At 36.3% G+C, this 25,321-nt stretch overlaps 1 protein-coding gene across 8 annotated transcripts in view; it reads right to left on the reverse strand.

Annotated features, from left to right (window-relative positions):
- Positions 1 to 812: 812 nt before the first annotated feature.
- The window catches only part of LOC123505145 (phosphatidate phosphatase LPIN3-like), an 89,864-nt gene continuing 65,355 nt past the window's right edge, over positions 813 to 25,321 (reverse strand). For 5 of the 8 annotated variants that reach the window (XR_006675079.1, XR_006675077.1, XR_006675075.1 and 2 more), the window contains exons 7-17: positions 24,864 to 25,102; positions 22,799 to 22,993; positions 18,788 to 18,932; positions 15,472 to 15,703; positions 13,582 to 13,761; positions 11,792 to 12,004; positions 11,400 to 11,676; positions 11,040 to 11,266; positions 10,777 to 10,880; positions 10,080 to 10,447; positions 3,731 to 3,868 (exon numbers count right to left, since the gene is read on the reverse strand). Coding sequence is in view for 2 of the 8 variants with exons in the window: in XM_045256260.1 (XP_045112195.1) it covers positions 3,712 to 3,868; positions 10,777 to 10,880; positions 11,040 to 11,266; positions 11,400 to 11,676; positions 11,792 to 12,004; positions 13,582 to 13,761; positions 15,472 to 15,703; positions 18,788 to 18,932; positions 22,799 to 22,993; positions 24,864 to 25,102 (1,969 nt within the window). In the remaining 6 variants the exon portion in view is untranslated. Of the gene's footprint in view, positions 2,658 to 3,677; positions 3,869 to 10,079; positions 10,448 to 10,776; positions 10,881 to 11,039; positions 11,267 to 11,399; positions 11,677 to 11,791; positions 12,005 to 13,581; positions 13,762 to 15,471; positions 15,704 to 18,787; positions 18,933 to 22,798; positions 22,994 to 24,863; positions 25,103 to 25,321 lie in introns of those variants that run through there. The other 3 variants (XM_045256260.1, XM_045256259.1, XR_006675080.1) reach the window with 2 other exon arrangements.

The following is a 25,321-nucleotide window of genomic DNA, read 5'->3' on the forward strand; positions in this document are numbered from 1 at the left end:
TCTAGATAGAATGACCTTGCCCATATGACCTTTTCAGTGGAGCAGGTATTGATGCACTTTTTGATACCTAACACTTCCAGTCATCTTCCACTAGCCTTTTAATATTTTATTTTATTTTCATATCTATCATTCATTGTACAATTATACTACTGTCAATTTTTACCATTATGTAAGCTTACCCTTATTTTGGTTCAATTTTTTTATTTATTTATTTATTTTTTTTTTATGTCCAAAGGATTAATACTTTGGATATTACCAGCTTGGGAGCAAGATGGCTTTAGAATATAAATTTGGAGAATTGGCAAATTTATAAGCATACCAATCAGCTTCTCCACTGAGAGAGAGGGAAGGATTAACCTGTAATGACTGTGGTAACCACGCAGCTAATAGCTGCAGCTGTACACTTATGAATATATTTCATATTTGTATAATTAATTACTGACACCTTGGGATGGTGTGGATTTCTGAGTACAGTATCCTGCGCATTGATGTGTACTGGCAAAGTGATATCCATAGTGATAAACAGCATTTCATGTAATCCATACACAAACTCAATACTTAGTGATGCACTTATACAAAACATCCAGCTAAGTATCTAACACAACAGTAAATAAAATTTTAAATTTTCCTTTTTTTCTCCAAGTTTTATAGGTTTAAACTTTTATTGTGCCTTTCATCATGGTATGAATGCTTTTCATTCACACCACTATTCTTTTCAGTATCTTCATCAAATTATTTCATCAAACCTACCATTGTAAAATGTCATAACCACATACATCTCAAGCACTGCATCCTTTGTCAACTTGTTCCTGATTTATTTTTTTTTTTTTTTTTTGTCATATCATCCAGTTACTACAATTAAAGACATTTCCTCAATGTCTTCTCCACATCTGCTTCCCATACTTTCCAATTAAAAGTGCAATCTTCTTCACACAATATACATTTTCACATTAAATCTGATTAGTTGGAAAAAATGCAGGTAACCCACAACAGGCACAATTTTTTCAATATCTATTATTTGCAGGAATCTTCACACAGTGAGCCTGGCAGTAATTGCAATAATTAAAGCTCAGGACTATCAACTTATAATGCTGTCTACCACGGTTTTAGGCTTCTTAAACAGTGCAACAGTTTTCATAATGACTCTGGGCAAACACTGATTATTTAAATAAATAAGAATGGTGTCTTTTAGGGTATATCACAATAAGTATTCTTCAACCTGACCACTAATGACAGACACACATAATCACTGTCATAAACAAATTTTGAAACACTTAAGAATCACAGCAAGTCATGTATATACTAGGACTGTTTGATCCAAACATGAAAGAACTCAATGAATTGGTAACAGTCCAGTTTTTCATTGAGCACAAGTTCACAAATAAATTTTAACCAAATTTGTATATATTTAACCATAACTGAACTCTATTTTTTCGCAAATTACTACAATATCATGTAGAGCACCTAGATGCGTTATTTCAACAAATCACAGGTAAAAGTGTAACAAGGCTTACTTTTTACACAAGTCATAAGGAACTCTGTAGGCAGTTGCCTCCTATAGCATCTCTTTGTATATAAATTATGACTTTTCCAATTATTGAACTAACTATGACTTCCAATTATTGAACTCAGGAAGTGTAAACATTATGCAATGATCTTGCTGGGTTTGTGTTTACATGAACTCAAAAAACTACACAGGTCCTTTCCGTGTGGAAAAAAAGTTTGACTAAAATATTACTAGTTCAGAGGCATTAACTACAACTATGAAAGAAACAAGTAAATGATATAGATACCACTCTAGAAAAATAAATATGTTGGAAATTCCCTGAATAACACACTAAATGATATGCAGAATTCTTACATTAAAACTAATAACAAAAATAACTAACACATCTTCAACACCGTACATACACCAGTCCTTCACAAATAGATAACAAATTAACATACTCTAATAATTTCTTTGGAGGTCATTAATAAATTATTTGTCCATTCATTCAATATGCTGCAGTAATTACCAACAATTACACAGTTAACTGAATCCTTAATTAACATAATGAAATTAAAAAAGCATGGCACATGAGTATAAAGTTGTAATGCCCATTAACAAAAAAAAAGTCAGTGTCACTTGCCGGGCACACCACTGGCTCTTCGTCACTACAGGTGGATGCTTGTTTATTATGACTATTAACAATTAGCAATATATGAATAATGTATCACATCTTGCTTAATCATATTACTTTATCACAAAGTGATTGACTCCCTAAAAATAAACAATATAAAAAAAGGTTGCTGTCAATACACCTATAAAAATATCACTTTAAAATTCAATTCAAAATATGCAATGCATGTTCAAAAGACACACTGTCCAGCTCTTTCACCATTACGTCAGCAAGATATTATAAGCACAATATCACATTAAAACATCATTGTTCCCTGAGTCAGCAAAATTCAGAGACTTTCAGAATTACAAGTGTGATTGCCTATCATGATTGAAATTTAACTTGTTTGCTCAATTCTAGTTATGCAAAAAATTATGTAAATATGAACTTAACTACTTGAAACTGAAATATACCAATAAATACACTTGCCTTCTAAATAAAGATGATATTTTCTTGGAATGTAACTACAGTACAATCTCGGCCACTGCACATTACTTTCTGGAGAGAGAGAGAAAAAAAAACTGTATTTAAAGTCATAAATCAAGTCAAATACACACACTTCTACACAATATCCTTGGTCTGTCCTTCCAAGGGGTACTGGAAACTTCACAACTCATCTCAAGCTAAAGCAGCTTCTACTAAATAACATTTTCATCATCACCAAGTTTTCGTATCACATTCACCTACTAATTGTTGATAGGAGCCTTATCCATCCATGTATGGATGTATAAAGCTCCGTCATATGTAAAGTGCACATAAAAACACTTCACACATGTAGGGGGTCATTCCATTCATACCACTCTTATGGACAGGATGGAATCAAAGGGTTTCTTCCAATCACCACCTTCCCTCTTACTGATTGTAGTCAGCCTTTCTTTCCACCACAATGTAACATCTCTTGTTATTTGCACACTAACTGCTCTTATCATATTAACTACATATTTCATCTCACTGCACAGACTTTTTACTTTCCTTCAACCCTGTTCATTGTAATTTCATAATGGCTGCTTTTATACAGTTAGCATAACTTTCACATCCATACACATGTTTATATACAGGGCTGGTGCTAAGAATTGTGGGGTCCAATTAGCATATAACACAAAATATTAAAAAGAAATATATGCTACATATACTAAGTTGTGGAGCCATATTTTATGAAAATGATCAAATAGGTGGAGCCCGATTTTATGAAAAGATCAAATAGGCTTAAAACCATCCCATGATATATATAAAATCACTCGCCTATTCTTCCTTCCTCTCTAAATACTAGTACATGATTATTGTAGTTAGATTTTAAGCACTGGGAATTACAGCCATATTGGTGGTCCATTCTCTCTCTCTCTCTCTCTCTCTCTCTCTCTCTCTCTCTCTCTCTCTCTCTCTCTCTCTCTCTCTCTCTCTCTCTCTCTCTCTCTCTCTCTCATACAAGTTTTACCCATCATCTACAATCTTTTTACCCATCATCTACAATCTTTTAATATCCATTTTTTACTAGCAAACAATGCAAATCTTACTTACCATAAGAATTTCCAAAATCTAAATCTTAATTTTGTTATTTTCCACGCTCTTCACAAAGAATGGCTTCAATCTCAAGTGAGACATCAGGCATAGGAGGCCTCCAGTACTGAAGGGAGGAGTACTCCCCAAGAGTCTCCTGATGGGCCACAGGTGGGAACATGTGATTGGATATATCACTCAAGTTGGAGTATCTGGAAAGAAAGGAAAACATTTTCTTGTTACCAAATGCATTCCTTTTATTGCTCTAAGTTATGCATGATGGAAGACTGATTTTAAATATAATTACATATTGCAGTTTTTTTCCAATAATTTTGTGATATATAGGAAACTAAGGTTACTGGGACTGCATCAATCTTTACGTATAGGGTACTTCTTGGTGCCAAAAAAAAAAAAGAAATGTCTCAATAGGATGTTGCTGTATTGTAGTACTTTTGAGGAAAAGAGTTATTGTGATCCTTTTGTCTTACAAAAAAGTTTTTAATGTACTGCATGCATTACTATCGTATATTCTAGTGATTAAGTTCAAACATGCCATAGACCAAGTCTGTATCTAACTACAATATTCAAAAACTTTTGATGTCTCACTTCTTTACATATGCATTTTGACATATTAATATAGCCTAGCTATATGATTACAGTACCCTTTCCCTTTCAAGAATTCAAAATGAAGACCCTATGTGCCTGTTAGAAGTTTATTATGGAGTTTTTACTGACCCACCACTTCACAAAATTCAGACAACTTCCTATTAAAGGGCTTACTTTTTGCAGTACAGCCATAGCTTGCTCCATGCTAATCCATGATGGAAACTTACTCATAGCCTCCGACTGACAGCATGTGGTTCCTATTACAATCTACTCACCAGCCACCCTTAACCATATATCTCTGACATACTGACATCAAGATACTTTATTAATGATTCCCAATAATAAAAATTAATATAATGTTCTCTAACAGATCCTGTAACTTAAATCATAAATCTGTTATTGCATGTAAAACAATTTTAAATTAATATACCTTGGAAAAGTTTATTATATACTTTTCTCCAAATCCACAAATAAGAATGCATTAGTTCACAAAAGCTTCACAGTATTTAGAGGTTACCAGTGAGGTGATTTATGCTAGAATGAGAGGGAAAGGCTGGAACTGTTGCTTATAATTAGCTGGTGCATTTGGGTATGAAAGGAATGAGATGTGCTTACCTGTAGCTTTCTCTACAAATACAGTACACTGAAAGTCTTGTAGCCACACATTTCTTTTCACAGTAAATACAGGAGAGTCACAATGACCTTTCTGATAAGGCAAGATGTTCTGATGCTTTTAGAACACTAACTGGCAATCTTCTACCTCTCTGGGAAACAGGCAACAATATACGAGTCACCTCAGTTAGTTGTTCAGCTGATATAGAGAGAGCGTGCTGGGTTCATCAGGTGTGCCAGACAAAGGCTAACTATGTAACTAACTATTTTGCTTCCTCCCAGCCTCTCAGCATACCTAAAATGACTACAAGCAAGGAGACAGTGTTTACATTATACAAGGCTTGCCATGATCTCCCATTTATCTCCACTCAAACTGGAGTTGAGGTAAGGACAACACAGTAGTTGGTGCATCATTCATTTCAAGGACACTGGTGAGACAACTGTACTCACCCAACTTCCCTGGTCTGGTATGCCTAAATTTTTTTTTTTCTTTGATTTCTTGTGATGTCAGCCTTGGTTCTTTAGCAGTCTGCCTGGAGACAAGGTCTTAAACATTATCTTACAAGGCCTGCCAGACTTGGGAAGTGGGGTGAATGCAGTAACCTCATCAGCATCCTTAAAATGCTGCACCAATAACCATTTTATCCTCAGCTAACTCCTGTTTGAGTGGAAATAAATGAGAAACTGTGCCCAATCTTGTATAATGTAAATGGTTCCTTGTGTTTCTTCTCGCTGGTAGTTATTTTGGACTTGTTCAGAGATGGAAGGAAGCAAAAAAAACAGGCAGTTAGCCTTTGTTTGACACACCAGATGGACAGAGCATGCTCTCTCTGTCAGCTGAACAGCTAAATCAGGGGAACCCACACACTGTGTTGCCTGTTCCCTGGAGAGCATAGAAGGTTAGCAGTAAGTGGTCCAGAAGCATTAGCACATCCTGCCTTCCCAAGTGTAGTTGTGAGTCTCCTCCAGTTACCATGAAAAGAAATTACCTCAGCCCCACAGCATTAAGACTTTCCACACATACTGTAACTCAAAACTTCTTGTAGCCTGATATAAACTCTTTGCATTTATATTTGGGGAAGTAACAACTTTCCCATGGTACTTTTTAACATTAATAAATAATATGTAAGTCAAATGGATCAACTAAACCACATTATAAGTGTACAGAGATTTCTTGATTTATGCATTTTTAGAATATGTGATTTCAGAATAACATATTACATAGATTTAGAATAATGCAATGTCAAGAAAATCAAGTTCCACAGCTGGTTAAGCTCCATAATCCAGGCCATATTCTACAAACTTTCATAGCTGACGTAGTCTTAGCAAGACAAGGTGACGCATTTTAGACAGACATGTCTAAGTCTATCTATGACAGGCTCTACTTCACAATGTATTCAGGCTCTAACATTGTGAAGTAATCAACATAGGAGGAACATGGCTGTATATACCATAACACGATTCCCAGCAGTCTTTATTATTAATTTAATGATAAATATCAGTAATAATGACTAAGTAATATCCTTTGATGCAATAATGTATTTTGTAAATAACTGCTGGGAGGGGAATGATCAGTTTTTCCAAAACTCAAACAAACCTTGCCCCATGTGGCCTGCATGTGTCTGGCTGTTGGGCGCAGTCTTAAACTATTTATCACGTTACTTTTGTTTGGATACACTGTCTATTTCCAAAAGTAGTAATATGGTCAAAATAATTTGAATAAAAAATTATTTTCTTAATTTCTTTTATTCAAATTTATTTTGATCATATAAGAAAATAATTTTTTATTCAAATTATTTTGATCATATTTCTTTCTATATATTTAAAGTTGACAAATTGTGAGCTTTAAGGTGGTCATAGGAGTGACGGTCAGGAATGCTGCAAGACCTGACAATAACTAGGTATATAGAATACAGCCCTGGATGTCACCAGGTGTTCCCCATGTGTACTGCCAACACAATGTATCCTTCAACTTAATGTCAGCTGAATGCAATCCTTCAGACAGCTTAGTTCTAGACAGTTAAAGGCAGATTCACACGTGCCAATTTGCAACTGATATTTTACGCATGTTGAGTTAACGACTCATCCCTTCTAGTTGGAATGTATGGAATGTATCAGACGTAGCGCCTGGAAAGAATCAATTAATTGGTGCCTTGGCAGGAAGTGAATGTAAACAAACAGCTACCTGCCAAAAATGTCTTCCTTCAGTGACGATGCTGAAGTGGTGGTTGCTCTTCTTTTGGCGTACCAGAAGAGTCAACAGAAAAGAAAATGCCTGTGGATACGTCCCTGGCTAAGTAGAAGGAAAGAAAGAAGTGTTTCTCACACTCTTTTACCTGAGCTGCGCTTGGAAGACCCTGACACCCTACATTTCTCATAAGAAAATTGTTAATCTTAAATAGACTATGCACAATTGTGATTAAATTAAATCCTGACAAGTCTTCAATCCTCACCTCCAACAGCAACCTGCATTGAGGGAAACAGTTCTTGGAAAGTGGCAGCTATTTCATCGAATGATGATTTGCACAAGCTTTTTTTTACAGTCTAATTAATTTCTGGGATGCCAGATGTGTTCTTTTTCCCTCACCAACTCTAACATCATCATTTCTATATCTGGAGACAACATTTGCAAAGCTTACTCTGTGACATCATGACGTAAATAAAATCACGAATCGAATAGCAAGACTAACATGTTGGTCTTGTTTTGTGACTGGTTTCTGCCTTTCTGCAGTGGCTAGGCACCGATTGTAAATTGGAAACTTTTTTTTTTTTTTTTAAGGGGGGTTGGGGCAAGAGGGAGAACTGCCAAGGTCAATGAAATATATATAAAAAAAAAAAAAAAAAAAAAAAAAAACAGGTTCCCTAAAAGATTTGAAGGAATTAGCCAAAAGCTAGGGACAAAATATTAGTCGGAAATTGGCACGTGAACCCACCTTTAGTTCAGTAATCATGTTCACTTTATGCGATTTTTACATTACACGATCCCTTCAGGAACGTATCCCTTGCATAATTTGAGAAATCCCTGCACAGTGGTTTCTCAAATTATGTAAGGGATAAGTTCCTGAAGGGATCGTGTAATGCAAAAATTGCATAGTGAATATGATTACTCAACTAAACTGTACACTGCATACCAAGTCTGGAGGATTGCATTCAGCAAACATTAAGTTGAAGGATACAATGTGTTGGCAGTACACATGAGGAACACCTGGTGACACCCAGGGCTGTATTCTATATAACTAGTTATCGTCAGGTCTCACAGAATTCCTGACCGTCACTCCTATGACCTTCTTAAGGCTCACAATTTGTCAACTTATTTATAGAAATTTATAGAAAGAAATAAGAAACAAAATTTTCTTTGGTCTACATTATTTTGACATATTAATACTTCAGGAATAGTTGGACAGTGTATCCAAACAAAAGAAATGTGATAAATAGAAGATTGTGCCCGACAGACCGACACATGCAGGCCACATGGGGCAAGCAAGGTTTGTTCGAGTTTGGGGAGAAAACTGATCATGCCCGTCCAGCAATTATTTATAAAATACATTATTGCATCAAAGAAGGATATTACTTAATCATCATTACTGATGTTTATCATTAAATTAATAATAAAGACTGTTCGAGATTGTCTTATGGTATATGAAGCCATGTTCCCAATGTTGATAAGCATTAAGACAGTAATTGGTAATGCTGTAACAGGATCAACCTGTCTTAGCACTTTTGACTACTTTACAAGGTTAGAATCCATCATAGATGTAGATGAACTTAGTGTCTAAAATGCACCACTTTGTCTCACTATGACATCATTAGCTATGATGGTTTGTAGAATACACCCCGCATCACAGAACTAAACTAGCCATGCAACTTTATTTTCTTGACCTCATGTTATTTCAAAATCTCATATTCTAAACACCCATAAACTGAGAAATCTCTGTATTTACGACAGTAACTCTTCACTGAAGTGTCTTGATGTCACATACTTCCTTGTAACTTGCTTTTCTATATCTCAATTTCAACAGGAAATATCTCAAATAAGCAATTGTGTTTTTGCTTCCCTTGCCACTCACCTTCTGCACCCAGTTGCCTTTGTATTTTGTAGCCTAGTGCCAATATGGCTAACAGAAGGGACTTGAGCAAAGAGGACATTTCATCCATAATAAGCCTGTACAAAGCAGAGAAAACTACAATGGATATAGCCAAAACTGGTGTGAGTGAAAGAACTCCAGCAATGGATCAAACTACTTTATGATGGTGGAGAGATGGCAACACCACAGCACTAAGGTCATCCTGGCAAAGCCCGTAAAACCTTCTCACATATTTAATATTTTAGACTCATATTTAGCAAAAGAACAAAACCTTCATTTGCTGGGTTAGGTGTTGGTAAGAACAGTGCAGCAACACCTACATAGTGCTTTTCCACCATCACAAAATTGTTTGGTCCATCTTCCACTCACACCAATAATTTTGTCTATATCCTTTGTAGGTTTCTCTGCTTTGTACAGGCTCATGTAGATGAAATTTCCTCTTTGCTCAAGTCCCTTCTCTTGTGCATATTGTCATAAGGACTCAAAATACAAAAGCAACTGGGTGGAGAGGGAGAGGGGCACAGGGGGGAGCATGAACTTGCAAACCCTCCCACTAGCTTGACTGGGGAGTAATTGGTAAGTTCTCCTCCCCTATACTGTTTCCTAATCTCACATGCCAGATGTACAATACGTATGCACCTCAGCTCAGACTGGCCAGTGTTAGGGGGACTTGAACTGATTTACACCATTGCATTAGTCAGTGGCCTGCTCCAGAGAAATGCAATGGCAGGCACTGTAGGTGCAACAATATCTGCCTACGCTCATTAGTAAATGTTAGTAGTCATTAATATTTGGCACTCGGTTACTGTACATGCTAATGAAGTATCGGTTACTGTATATGCTAATGAAGTATAAATAGCAACAATGTATTTGCATATTATTCTGACAAAAGTGTTTCATGTCAGATTATACAGGTAGTAGCATCATCACTGTTTATAGAAGATTCAATTAAAAAGCATTCTACTATGTTAAAAAGCACCTTAAGTGCATGTTTAGTAAGTTGTCCTAAGGTTGCATCAAGGCCAGAATGTTAAGCACGAGTAAGCAAAATATAGCAATAACCACCCTAGGATGCAGTGCCAAAGTACAGGACAGCACCGCACACCATGCGCTTACCTACCCTAGGTAAGACTTCTGGTCTAGTCTCGAACAGACTAGAATTTTGGACATAGCTAGAACGTTGATCTTCAATAACCTTGTTGAGGCTTTGCTCAAAATTTTCATCACTCTTTATGCACTCTCCAAATAGTCTGCCACTTTGATATATATGCTCATTCACTATGCCTTCTTAAATCTCTAGAGTAAAATGACAACAGTTCTGAAGGATACCAGACCCAGTCACTCTCCATATTATCCATAGAGTCAACACGGTTATCATCATCTTCCGTGTCACTGTCACTGTATACAAATGTCATCAAATTGCGGGAAATTTCTCTATTTCCAATGGGTGGAAAAGTTTCATCAACTACAGAGCTCTGTCGTATGTAACTGTAAAGACAAAGTTTTGTTAAAGAAAAGGGCAATACTTACATCATATGTTTTCTCTCTTCACCCTAAAGAAAAACTTACATATATGTCTCACATGTCTCTAAAATACACAACTTCATCAAGTATATTCTGAACAATGTTAAGCTATATAAAGTTCATAAAAATAAGCTCATAATTCTATGGCTACTCTGCCATGCACAAAGCTTCCTTCTTTCTCATGGTGGACTAGAGCCTACTGTGTGAGAAAAAACGTATAATGCCTGTCCATGCCTGCTTGGGAGGATAGATGAAATTCATGCTCAAGTACATAACCTTGCGTGTGTACTCACGAGGATTGGAATGTTTGAGTCAGTTCGTGTTTCAATTCCCCTCGGTGATTTATGGTAAAGATTCGTGATATTGGAATTCCAACAGCACGGTAAGCCCACACATCCTGCGAAAAATAAGTTTTAGTTAAAAATTTTAAAACAAGTGAACACTAAAACAGGCAGCCTAGAAAATAAAGGCCATGTGTCTCTTAGATGTTTGTACACATCAGTCCTTGCCTTAAGAAAGAAATTACCCATTTACAATTCATTATGTATTGCCTTACATTGATTTTGTTTCCATATCCAGAGTAAAATGGATTTCTGTCAGAGGGATAAAGAGCTTGAATATCTCTCAGACATGATATCTTGAATTCCTCAGGTTTCTTCTCAATTACTTCTCGATGAAAGGCTTGCACCAGAGACGTGGGATTCAGCAGCAGTGGCCCGTCTGGGAGGGACAAATCTCCCTGCTTGACAGACCTCAGGTAATCCCGAGTAATACGTGCTTGTCCTAGAATATAAAGAAAATTAGTCATGTGTTTATTAACTAATTTTTAATCTTAATTTTCCAATTCCAGCAAAATTGAAAAATATATCATTATTGGGAATGTAATCCAATTGCACTTGCTGAGTATATGCATCACCTATGGCCCTAGCTGACAGGTACAAGAAGTTGTATCCATTGTTCTTGATCTTGGTGAACAGCTGTGCCACACCACTCTGGGCCCAATCCTTTCCAAGGATAGGCAAAAGATGACCAAGTACATCTGACTTAGTGATGGTTCCATCAATATCTGAAACTACAATCTTGGCATTGTAGTTCCACAAGAAGATATGACACTTGCACCGTGTAGTTCCCTGGTAAGCAGTGGTCACTGAAAACAGTGCTTCATTCCTTCCTTCTTTAAGATTAAGCTTTACCTAGAAAGAAAAGATAAAAATTCATGGCTTAGTATGTAGCTAGAGAAAGAAATTTGCTTGTTAAACAGTTATTGGTTTCATCACATAGTATCAAATTTATAATATAATTACTTACCAGTTGTTCTGATGAAAGTCTCAAGCTCTTTTTGTATCTTTCTCCAGAAAACTTCCTTTCCTTTCCTTCTTCTAAGTCCTCTGACTCAGAGGAATCTGTGCCCACCTTACGATTATGAACACCCTGCTTCCTTGGAGTTCCTGGTAAGCTGGTCTGAGTTTCAGCTGCAGTTACCTCAATGAGGCTTGAGTCTATTGGCTGACTGGCTTCTTGCTGTAAATAATTTTTGTTCAGTGTTAAATGGGGAAAAAAAAACTATAGTGCAGGTTTTCAAAATATTAAAAGGGTATTTAATCCATCATCCTAATATTCCTTGTGAAGATAATGATTGTGATATATTAAATCTGAAGTAGGTTGCAGTGAGTATAATGGAAGGATGGACTGTAGTAGATGTCCTCAATTTTCAGTCATGGCTTATTCTCTTAACCTCTTCACTATGGGCAACAGAAAACAGCTCCTGGTGCCATATCCAGGCTGGATGAGGATGGGGAGATACCTGACTCAGAGGAAGCTTTCTCTCTCTCTCTCTCTCTCTCTCTCTCTCTCTCTCTCTCTCTCTCTCTCTCTCTCTCTCTCTCTCTCTCTCTCTCTCTCTCTCTCTCTCTCTCTCTCTCTCTCTCTCTCTCCACTACAGTAATAATGATAAGTGATTTTTCATAAGTATGTACAATAAGAAATAAACTCATGCAAATTTTAGAGAAAAAAATTATTGTCTGTCTTCTCAGTCATTTTCTGAAGATGACAAAAGATAGAAAACATTAATTTTTAATGTTTATCTATTGGTACCATAATTTTTTTTTAAATAATATAATTATTTCCAGCATGGCACATCAGTACTTGTCCTGATACAAGAGTCATACACTTTCATAAGAATGATGAAAGTCAAGTATGCCATCGCATCATTTACAACTACATTCATATAAATCTCATACAGTATCCAGGAAAGAAAACACACCATCTTAGCAGAGAGCAGCCATGAGGCAAAATGTGCATCATCAGATATGTCACAATCGCCCCGATTTTGTCATCATGTTGAAGAGGTTAAAGAAGTTACAAGGACTAGGCTATTATTTACTCAATCTATACTGACTTGAGATTAAATCTTAACATACAAACTGGCATGGAGGCAAGAAGTGCCAGATGAGTGATGAAGGACAATTATTGGACTCGTATGTAAAGGTAAAGTTTGGAGGAACACGTGGTGTAATAATCAAAGAGGTAGTCACAGGTATAAATTTTCTCAGTGTTTGAGAGGAGAAAAGAAAGCATGTGACTTTAGGATGCCTTGAAGAATGAGTGTGCCAGTTGTAGAAAAGTATAAGGTGTTTATTGGAGAAGAGAGAGAATGGAGGAGATAAGTGTATTATAGTGGTTTGTAGACAAGGTGAAATAGATAATTAAATAAAGGGTTGTGAAAGGCAGAACTTTGTTGTGGATTGGAGAAATGTATCTATAAGGCTTTAAGAAACTATAGTTTACTGCCAACATTGATGTATTGATCAGAGACCTGAATGCAGATTACAAGAAAGTGGAAATCAATAATCTAGAGAGTATGTGTCGTGAGAAGATAGGAGTAAAGATGTGATGTGAAATGAATGGTGTGTAGGTGCTCTAAAATGTGGGATGGCAAAAAGTGACATTAGAGAGAGATAGTATGGCCATACTGACAGGATGAAAAGTGAAAAGTTAGTAAAGAAGGTCTATGCATATAAAGTTAGAAGTTGAAGGTTCAATACAACATTAGCCAACTATCATACAAGTTTCTGAAATAATCAGTTGAAGAAGCTCACCTCCTTAGATTGTGATGGCAGCATGGCACTCTTCTCAGCATCTGTATTTATGTCTTTGTTGGTGTCAGGATCCTCAGTCTGGTTGTTACGCCTCCAAGAGAACCATGAGTACCCCTTTGACTCTGAGCGTTTCCTGGTCTTCTTGGGCATGTTGTCTTTCATGAGATCATCAGCAAGTTTCTGAAGTTGATAAGATGCCTTTAGCCAATAAAACCAAACACTAAAAAACACATTAACCAAAATAGTGCTTTTGTGGGGGGAAAAAAATACTAATTTGACCATGCAATGCATGTGCTGTCTTTATTTACTGAAATATATTAAGACACTAACAAATATTACATGGATAACAGTATAGTGAAGAAAATCATAACGACTATGATAAGATAGACTTGAATATGCAGCACTAGTGTGGAAGGTTATCAAGAAATTGGAAAGGATTCAAAGGACAGCTACAAAAATAGTGCCAGAAATAAAAGAATTTACCTATGAAGAAGACTGAAGGAAATGGGACTACCAACTTTGAAAGATAGACAAGAGAGAGATCTAATAATGGTGTGTAAAATAGTAAGCCATATAGAAAATATAGACAGACAAGACCTAATATCACTGGCGGAAGATGGAAATAGATGGACGAGGGGACACTGCTAGATCATGAAGAGTGAATGTCTAAGGAACATTAAAAATGTTTAGTTTTCCACACAGAACAGTGGATATTTGGAACAGTTTGAGTGAAGAAATTGTAACAACAGAAAATGAGCATACATTTAGGGAAAAGTTGGAAAATAGTAGGTATGGAGACAGGTCACAAACCTCCACTCAAACTCTGTAATATACAACTAAGTAAAGACACATGAACAGCATGGCTCACATCTTTCTCATGGCCTTGTATGACAGCCACTGTAACTCTGGCACCTTATTTTTTTTTTTACTATTTTCTTCCAGACCTTCACAAAACCCATTGTAAACATAAAACACGCAAAAAAAAATTCCATCAACCCTCTATCCCAAAGAAGCTTGGAGGACTTGTGGGAATGCAGTTTTTGGATGGGGCAAGATGGAAATGAGTATTTTCTGTTAAGTAAATTATCAGAATCACCTAAAACATGGCAAATACATAACCAGAAACAATAAAAACATTCACATACACCAAGAAAGCACATTCTGCTATCGTCAGGAAAAAAAGAATCACTGCCATGCTTTATATATTCCAACCTAACCTAACCTAACAGTCCAGTTTGACTACAGATTTTTTGGCTGACATAACATGAAATTTTCCCAGGATTGTTTGTGTTATTGTTGCAGAATTTGCTTCCTTCATGCATGTGTGTGTGTTTTAAGTAATTCTGATTACATGTTTGCCATATTTTAGGTGATTCTGATAATTTACTCCCTGGACAATAGTTGTTTTCATTAGGTGTGTAAACACTGATCTTAGCACTGGGCACAATGCCACAACACACACACCCATTTTGTGTCTCCATGGTTCAGACAACTCCTCATATGACTTGGACAATGAAAGAGTAGTATTTCAGTGGTATTTCAGCTAGTATATTAGCCAAGTGGGTTAAAATTACTCAATCAAGGAGCAAAAAGTGCCTACCAGTTTAATCGGGATAGACCGTAAAAAAATATAAATAAATAAATAATAATAAAATAAGTGCCCAGCTTATTTGATATCCACCTCTGACTTAACCAGGGTTTTAACTACATTTTACTTTTTCTTATCTTGCTGCAATAGTTCACAAAGTACTTTGTGTCATCAATGACAAAATACTTTACACAATTTTGGATTACTAGTTAAGATTTCTTCCTCCAAGAAGATGAGTTGTGCCCACAATAGATCAAAGTAAAAAGTCAGCAAATAGTTGCTGACAGCAATCAGCCACTCACCTGAGGAACAGGCCTTTGGAATAGCACTAAAGACATGATTTGAGGAGCTGCAGTTGCCCAATTCACGTACTTCCCTCCTAGTCTTATCACAAGGTCCGGGTTGTCTAAGATATTCGGATTCTCACAAAAGTCATCATAGGTAACAAGGCTCTGCAAGAAGAGGCTCTCCGGGAAGTCGGTCTCATATTCATTAAGGCGACCACACAATGAGAAGGCAATGTCTTGGTAGCCTCTGTTGAAAGATAAAAGTCCAGTAATTCAACTAGAAACAGCCATATTTAACTCTTGCATTTCTATCAATATCATTAACATGAAAATCACCCATTACCTTAATACTGTGAGCAGGGACTAGGTAACACCACCTTAACACTTTCCATGAATGTGAACACAATAGTTGAAAGATCACACTCTCTGGATAACAAAAAATCTTATATCAAATACAGTCAACTTGATTAACATGAGGGTTACGTTCCTGGAGACGTTGCATTATTCAAACAAATTTCCCATAGAAAACAATGGTAATAAGGAGGAGTTACATAACTGGCCACTGGGAAAGTCTGCCTATTTTGGGGATTTTGTTACTCAAACCTTAAAAAAAAAAAAAAAAAAAATCACTAGGTCAAATCTTTCATGGAGAGTCAAAAACAAAGCAGGAGATGAGGAGGTGCCGCACTTGTCCACCGCTGATCAAGGTTCAAGGATCAAGTATAGCCTCTGCAATGGTGCTGGATAGAATCAATGTTTCTTCCTTCATTCACTACAATTAGTTCTTTCGTCTAAATGTTTAATTTTCCTTTCTTTGGCTGTAGATAATTATGCAGTGTTGTTTTTAGTAACCTTTTATTTGGAAGACCACAAATTTTCTATAAACTTTTTCACTGTCTCCAGTGTGTTGTCCTGTCTGTTCCCATATATAAAAAGTTGTTTAATCTCCGTCTCTTCCACGATATATTTTTCCTTAATAGGTCTTAAACCTAAAACCTGCATATTCCAACAGGAAATTTTTCAGAGTTACTATGGGTTCTCTGCACATGGGACAGCTGGTGTCACTGTTACTATGAATATTTAGGAGTTGACCGCTTCTTCTCTTGTGACCCCTTAAGCTTGTGCGTTGCTTTCACTACAGTTTCTACTCCTCTATTTCCTGCTACAATGGATATCATAATATCTTTGTATTCATATATGATCATGCTATGAGGATCACCTTTACTCCGTGGCATTGAGTGATAGTGAACTACTATTGAAAAATTCTATCCCTCAGCATAAACTTCTCTCTGTAACTACATCTGACAAAGGAAGACTCAGTAGGGCATGCAATTCTCACTCACACCCAGATTTTGCTTCACTTAGTGACTGTGTGATAACTGCATGCCCTACTGAGTTCTCCTCTGCCACATGAAGTTACAAAGAGAAAAGTTCATGCCGAGGGAAGTGGTACAGGGGATCCTCGTAATTCAACGGGGTTAGGGGGTTTTTCATCGGTCAAATCAGCACTTACTCGAATCGTGAAGCAATTTTTACCATAGGATACTTAAGAATTAGGGGTATAGGGACCAACCTCCAGCCTAGACCCTCCAAAACATCACTATAACCTCTAAAAAACACCAACTTAGACTAAATCAATACTATTAAAGGCTTCATTTATATCTTTTTTTATTAAACACATTTTTGTAAATCAAAACACTTGCATGATGCAGCAGTTTCGTGGTACTTGCCCCTGTTCTTCTAAATTGTTGATACTGTTGATCTAGGGACACCCATTTGCACTGCAATGACACTGTGAACTATACCTGCCTCACACTTTCTTATAAGCTCAAGCTGATCTTTGAAAGGCAGGAAATTGTGCTTCTTAGGGCTGGGGCTGGAGGTGGCTATGCGCGGCATGGTCGAAGCGGCATGGAGGCAGGAGGTGGAACGGCAAAGCGTGGCCTGCCTGGACGCCAGCTGGGGTGATAGTAATGCAAATTAAGCGACACACAGGGTAGCGTCGGTTTACACTTCCACCTGGCAGGTTGGCAGCGAATTTGGAGTGGCGGCAGATTTGACCGAGTGGGTGGCGCACAAGATATGAATGTTGAATTGGCGAGTCAGTTGGTCGAACCTTGAGGATTGGGTATTAATTAACTGAGTTCAAATTGGCAATAATTCACGCTGTGAACGGTCAAATCATGAGGATCCCCTGTATTTCAATAGTGTAGTAATTCAATGTCACTCAATGCCACGGAGTCAAGGTGATCCTCATGGCATGATCCTATATGAATACAAAGATATGATATCCATTATAGCAGGAAATACAGGAGCAGAAATGCATACATTGAAGTGAAAGCAACACACAAGCTTAAGGGGTCACAAGAGGAAGAAGCAGCTGTTGTATTGGAGACAGACAAATGTGGTGCCTCCTCCTCATCTTTTGCTTTGTTTTTGGTGTTCCATGCAAGATCTAACTTTGTGCTTCATAAAACAATCCTTTCTTGATAGTAGAGCTTGTAAAAAGCTAATAAAAATTTTGTTTTGTGACCATTTAATCAAGACAGTAACACCTCAGCAGGTGGTGTTACCAATACCCTACTAGCAACCTGGTTACCAAGGTAAAGACTAACAGATGTCCCCCTATACGTTGATGGATACCATTTTGCGACTGGAAGCCATGACGCATTATCATATTCATTCTGCTTACTATTTGGTGATTTTATACAACTTCAGAAACTTATGTGGGGATTAAAATAGTGAAGACTGGTCGTTAATCTTCTGACCTCCATAGACCTTTCCTAATGTCAATAAAATTGTCTAATCATACTCAAACTCATGGTAAAAATGCATTTCAGTACTGAAGAGGTTAAGTTTCTTGGATCCCAGCCCAGAGCATCTCAGTGCAGTTCCCGCCAGAAGCAGCGTGAGTGTGAATTATGTCAAAGTCAAGTTAAACCATGTTAAATAGCATTATTTAATCCAAGTCAAGTTAACCCGTGTTAAATAAAATAAATTGCATTATTTAATCATATCTCTTTCAAGGCATTATTTAATCATATCTCCTTGAATATCAAGTCGCAATAAATTGAAAGCATCTTATTCAAACTCATGTTAATCAAGAGTTGACTGTATTGTTACTGATCATCTGGAGAATATCAACCAGTCAGATATCAATATGATCACTGCCATCATAATATTTTACTAGCCAGAATCCAAACTTAGAAAAAAAAAATCTATATTATCAAATGATTGTTCCCTGCAACAGATCATACAACATGCAATTAGCATTAACACTTTCAGTTGACATATGATATACATCTGTAGTCAGTGAATAAAATGGCCATACTTGTAGTCAAAACTAGGATGTCTTGAATCTTCAAAATCAGAGTCACTGCAAATTTTTGGACCACCAATGGCACCTTCTACACTATGTGGAGACTGAGGGAGGGAGGGACCATTGCCAGACTCAGCATCCTCATCCTTGGTATTTCCTGTAAATTACAATAAATTATTAGTTTTATCCCTTTTGAAGTAGAAAAATTGTGCAGAATGAATCATTCCTTATTAGAATTGAGACTCATCCTTATTAGAATTGAGACTGAGTTAAACAAGAACTTGACCCATTCTTGAATACTTTGAATATAGAACTTAAATGGAAATATTTACATTGAAATTACAAAAAGTTCTGACACCTTAGTGTATTACTTGCAGTGCTCATGTGCAGCAATAGGTCGGACTTAAGGTGCATCCACATGGTCCAACACGATCCATCAGAAAACCATTGTTACTATATCATACGACACAGTAGGAAGACATGATAAGCATTGAAACGAGGGAAGTTGATACAGCGACAAACAGTAGTACCTGATGAAAGGTATCCTGCAGTTTCTACTCTGTTCACCAAGCAATGACCAGTATAATATGTTCTAAGTTGACGTTCATTGGCAGCGCAATAATTTAAGTCAATGTTAGTGTGGACTTGTAGATTGAGCCCACACACTATGTTAATTACAGGTACTCTGCCATGTGTATCCATCTGTCACCTCATGTAGAATTTTCTGTGCCTCCATCAGGTTTAGGATAGCTAAATAAAGTTGAGTGTCCCTCTGACTCGAGTTGTCAGGTTGTCTTTCTCTCTCTATGGAAGATTCACTTTAGTGAGTGTACTTTTAGGGATGAATTGACACCATCTGGCCCCCTCCCCCCACCCTTACAGTGTCTTGACAAGACAATCTGACCCTAGGAAACTAAGTACCTCCTCTTAACTAACAGACTTAGAAAATCTGGTAACTAAGTAACTTAGTTCATTGTGCGCTTGCCAGTATCGTGTATGTCCACGATTCTGTACCATCAGACAATGATACAGTGAAAATGGGCTGCGTCGAGTACACCTTTTGGTATTCACTCCTGACATCATCAGCGAGCCTTTCCACTTTCCATCTTTAACTGGTAACAGTGTTTGTGCAATGGACACTGTTCGACCATGTTGGTGCACCCCTAGTATTGTTCCCTGCAGAGTTCCAGCTCAATCATGCTTTAGTTTTTATAATGAACTTTCTAACATTTTTAAGGAATGATTTTCAAACCTCTTTCAAAATGTTAGAAAATTTTAAAAAGTACTACTACATTATGAATGTACACATAGATGTATCAGGGTTTTTATGACATTATATCCAACAGGATATATGACAGTTATATTTCTTAGATACTTTGGGTGGAAATTTTCTGCTTTTTGTATGTGCTTTCAGGAAAAACAATCTTCATCTTGTATCTATTGTCGTTTGATGTCAGGAATGGTCCTAATTTCTCAATGACAATGTGCAGTTTCAGTCATACAGTCACATCACAACTTTCACATACTATTCTCATGATTTATCAAATTTTCAATTCTGCTATTTTTTTAGGTGCCAGCAGTGGTCATTTCCAGGTGGTTGAGCTTCCTAATGTCCAAGATAAGCTCTGACTGCAGCAAGTATAGGTTCTGTCACAAGCATGTCCAGGGTGTAGGGCAAGAAGGTATCCAATTTTTCTTCCAAGTGTGAGAGATGAAGTTTTTTGTACAGTATGGCACTGTCTTCCATGATAGCTGGGCACCTTGAAAACTAAGAAGTAATGTTCTTATCAGTTTATAAAAGCAGGATCTCTGGCTTATATACAACTTTGTCCATCACAGCTTAGCCACCACTAAAAGGTTACCCGCTGGCACAAATACACTTGGATGTGATTTTACACAATGGAATGTCTAATTAACTATGAAGAAGAATGAACATATTTCTTTTAATTGCATTGATTGTTCAATTGTAAACTACATGCATGAACAGAAAATAGCACCCAGGCAACATGCATGACAGACCTACACAATTGCACTTCAGCTGTTGTTTTACATGACAAAAACTGAAAAGCAGCCTTCACATTTGGTATTGTAACTTATGACCAACTTACAATTTCAGGAAATGTTTAATTCTGTTATGAAATTTCATGTCAGGCAACTGATTCCCTTCATAATTATATGAACAGTATATGGTTATAAAAGCTTTGTAAGATCTTTAAGTCACAATACAGTGGAACCTCAGTTCAAGAACTTAATTTGTTTCTAAAGGCCATTCATGAATCAAAATGTTGGTGAACTAAAACCATTTTCCCCATAGGAATCAACATAAAATAGATTAATCTGTTCCTAGACCCCCAGTTCTGTGTTTGAGAGAGAGAGACTCGGAATGCACCCTGCGATTCTTGCAGCACGTATCCTTTATCAAACGCTTTTGTGCACTTCTCAACTGGAATAAACATAGGATCGTTGTTGCTAAAGTAATGGCATCTAACTGACAGCAAGACAGCATATGCTGATCAACATTTATCATGCATTACTAGCTGTCTTGGAGGTGAGGTGCCTCTGTATTGCAGTCAGCTGTGATGACAGACATAGTTGGCCAAACAAACATCTCTCGGAATCTTGTGACTACCGAGACTTGCCAAAGTATTTTGGAAATCATATTTTTTTAGTGCTCCACATTTGTAATAGTTCTTATTTTTTTGGTTCTTTGTGTAGATTGAACAGTATTATTATTTTGAAAATGTTTTGCTGGTATAGCTCTCTTTATTTATATTGTAATAAGCTTGAGTTTCTTAACACCACTATCACTAACACATTTCAATTTTGGGGCGGGGCATAAGGATGGCCAATTTAACGCCAAAAGCAAAAAAATGTAACATCACCACAAGAAACACTCCCTACAGAGTGGTACCATGAGAACAACTGACATTCTGCACAATACCATCTTACGCTAATACCAGCAACTCTGTGCATGGAACAAATTTTCATTCATGGGTCAAGACAAAATTTGTTAAAAAATTTGGTTTGTCAACCAATTTATTCATGCACTGGGATGTTCATGAACTGAGGTTCCACTGTATGCAGTTCAATTTACCATTCTACTTCATAGGTGAACTTTGAAAGCATAGTTTCAATTTTGGCATATGAAACAAAAATGTGGATGAAAGTTCAACATAGTTCATTATGATGAGATAAGCTAAGGTAGTGTCATATGGTATAAGAAAGCATTTATATGTATGTAATATGGTTAGTCAGTAAAGGAATGAAGTACACTGTTTTCAAAGTATTCAACAAAATAATCAGTAAGATGAAAGCAGTCTTTCACCTCATAGAAAGCCTTACAATATAAGTACTACACTTTTCTTTTTATTCTTTCATATTGGTATATTTTTTTCCATTTCACAAAGAGGGAGGGAGGGAGAAAAATGGATTCTTCTAACACTTCTTAAGTGGTGTTCCCACATATAAACACAAGTAAACACATCAATGTAGTAGACCCACAAAATAAAGCATAATCTAAAAACAGTATAGCGTATCAATTAAACAAATATTAGTGAAATACAAAAGCTACATTACTGTTAGGAAATGCATTATACTCTCAGGTAAAATGTATTTCCTTAAAAGGCAAGACTGAGTGTACACTTTAGCTTAATTTTCTAGTCAAAGCAGAACAGAGAACACACACAAAAAAGACTAACTGCAAAAGTGCAATATCTAATGTTCTTCACTTATACTCTTATATATACATATATATAATTTGGGCTGGAAAAAATTTATACCATGTAAAAGATTAAGCCCAATAAAAAAATACTCTATTTAATCCAGTTATGATAAAAGTGGTGCACAATATTTGTTAAACACATGAACATTTAATTTTACACTAACTTCAGAATGTCAAAGCCACAAATTTTCATAAAGGTAATGTATTTTAACCAATCACAAAATTCTTCTAATAAGTGCATTATAGAGCATGCAGCATATGAAAGCAAATAATACATTCATGGCTATAAAACTTTCTCTTACCAGAAGGATAGCCACTGTAACCAGACTTTTCAGGTACTCTGAAGTTTCGAGGAAAGTACAGAGCTGCCACTTCAGGGTCCAGCTCCTCCAAGTTAAGATCATCAAGGTAAATCCCCTCACTCTCAGGGTTATGGCGAGCCTTCTTGGTGACCCGCATGAATCTAAACATACTGCCCAACACTGAGCGTTCATCATCTGGGAGGAAGAAGTCTACATAGGCAAGCTACTCCACTTTCACAAACACAAACCCAAACAGTAATACAAAAGATGTTACAAATACTATTGTAAATACCCCAGGCCTTAAAATTAATTAAAACTTAAAGAATATAAAGAAAGACAAATGCAGTGTTAATTAAAAGAAAGCACTGTTTAGTCAGGTTAATAATGAATTACAAGTTAATTAACATGGTCCATATCAGTGTGAAGACTTTGGGCCAAAGTTTTCAATGAGAATCTATGATCCTTAAAAAATAAAAATAACAATAATGATAAAACAAATTCACGGAACTAAGTACAAAAAAAAGACAAAGGTTCAACTTATAATTTACAGTAAATCTAAATCACGTACAGTATCATGATAGGGGAGTTATAATGTCAAATTTCAATTACACATTCATCTTTAAGTGCATTTGTACTACATAAAGAAGGGTGAGGTGAGTAATGCCACTAAAAGAGATAAAAGACAATACAATAATTACGTAGACAGCACCACATACAATATACATACTATGATACAGTAAAATGTTAATAATCCAGGGCAAATATACAAATGTATTTTTCATACATTAGCAAATACTGAAATAATTAATGATTTGCACACAAGATAGTTTCCAATGTTATGGGTGTACTTTCTCTCCTATGAATGTTAGTACAGTATTACTTGTTCTCACAGTAAAATTATAACAGTAATAACCATAATTTGACCATAATCTTATGAAATGCCATATTTCCATGTTTATCTTTTATCAATAATGGCTTTGATGTTGATTCATGGAGAAGAAACTATATTTGTCTGGATATATTTATATCTAACTCAGAAGGGAATAAACAGTGCATGGAGATCAAACAAGGAAAATGGTTATTGTCTACTAAAGGAAAAGAGGTAACAAATTAATGGAGTAGCTACAAAGGGATACTAATATATGATAAAGAGGAGAATAGGTCATGTAAATAGACAAGAGTGTTTATTTTGGTTTGGTCTTGTGCAAGCACGAAAACATAAGAAAACCTTGCAATGGGGATATCAAATGAGAGGAAGGAAGAAGCAAGAGGATGTCAGTCCCCTATTAACTATTACTTCATGAGAGAGAGAGAGAGAGAGAGAGAGAGAGAGAGAGAGAGAGAGAGAGAGAGAGAGTTTTCAAAGATGAAGTACTGTACATAGACAAGGGGAAGTGACAACCGAAAATTCCAGAGATCAAAGTTTGTGGGCAAGGGCAGGCAACAACCAAAAATCAAAAAGGAAATCTCATAACAAACAGTACCAATGAAAAATACATATAACATGCCAAATAATTAGCCTAACAAGGAAGATTGCTTTATAAAATATGTATATATGATCAAATTAAAATGTCCAATGATCAACAGTCCTCGTTTTGGCTGTATATTCTATGAAATATGTAATGTAAAGTAGCTATTTATGTATTTCCTTCAGTTTGCACTTTTCCCAGTGTTGATAATGATTCAAATTGGGACAGGACTGCATTAAAATGTAATGCCACCACCCATTTTTGGCTAATTTCTATCATGAATTAATTCACAAAATTTAGAGGAAACTGACATGAGAGGTTCTGACATCTCTCCACAAATGGCTGTTATCTTGATTTAGAACCTGATACTTTGTCACTCAAAAATATTTACTTTTAAGAAAGCTAACTATTAAATATGGTACTGGATTACTGACAAGTCACTGTATAAATAATATGCAAGCAGGTTTATAACACACATCCCTCTGATGCTTATCCCCTCAAATAATTTCTAAATGATTTAGCAAACATAAGACGTCCACAATGAACATACACAAAGCAATAAAACACATTAAAAGATCCAAAAAGGAGCCACTAACCTTCATCCTTCCCAATTATGTTATTTTTGTCAGTACTAGTCTTGACAAGTGGAGAATCAGGATGAGAAGCTGCCATGCGTGTTGGTGTCTTTGGGGGAGGGGTGGGCAGCTCTCCCCAGGTCCACTGCCACTTGTTCTCATCAGTCTGAGACGAACCATCAATGAAATCAGCCTTTTGCCGCTCAACCTCATACTCGGTGTCGGACTTGATTGGTGTTGGTGGTCGGGAGTTGGAGGGACTGCAACACAAATATATTCCATTTTCAGTAACAAGTTTAAATTTTAAAACTTTACAATTTCAAGTTGTGGCTAAATAAAATAAGTTTCTATTAGTGGCAAATGACAACCATTCATCACTTGAAAAAGTACCTGATTATTTATTATGCAAGCATACCTAAAATTTATTTTTAATTACAAACATGAAACTTCTCTTAAACATATTACATCAATACTAGTGA

This window comes from Portunus trituberculatus, chromosome 17 (genome assembly GCF_017591435.1).
Source record: "Portunus trituberculatus isolate SZX2019 chromosome 17, ASM1759143v1, whole genome shotgun sequence".
NCBI lineage: Eukaryota > Metazoa > Arthropoda > Malacostraca > Decapoda > Portunidae > Portunus > Portunus trituberculatus.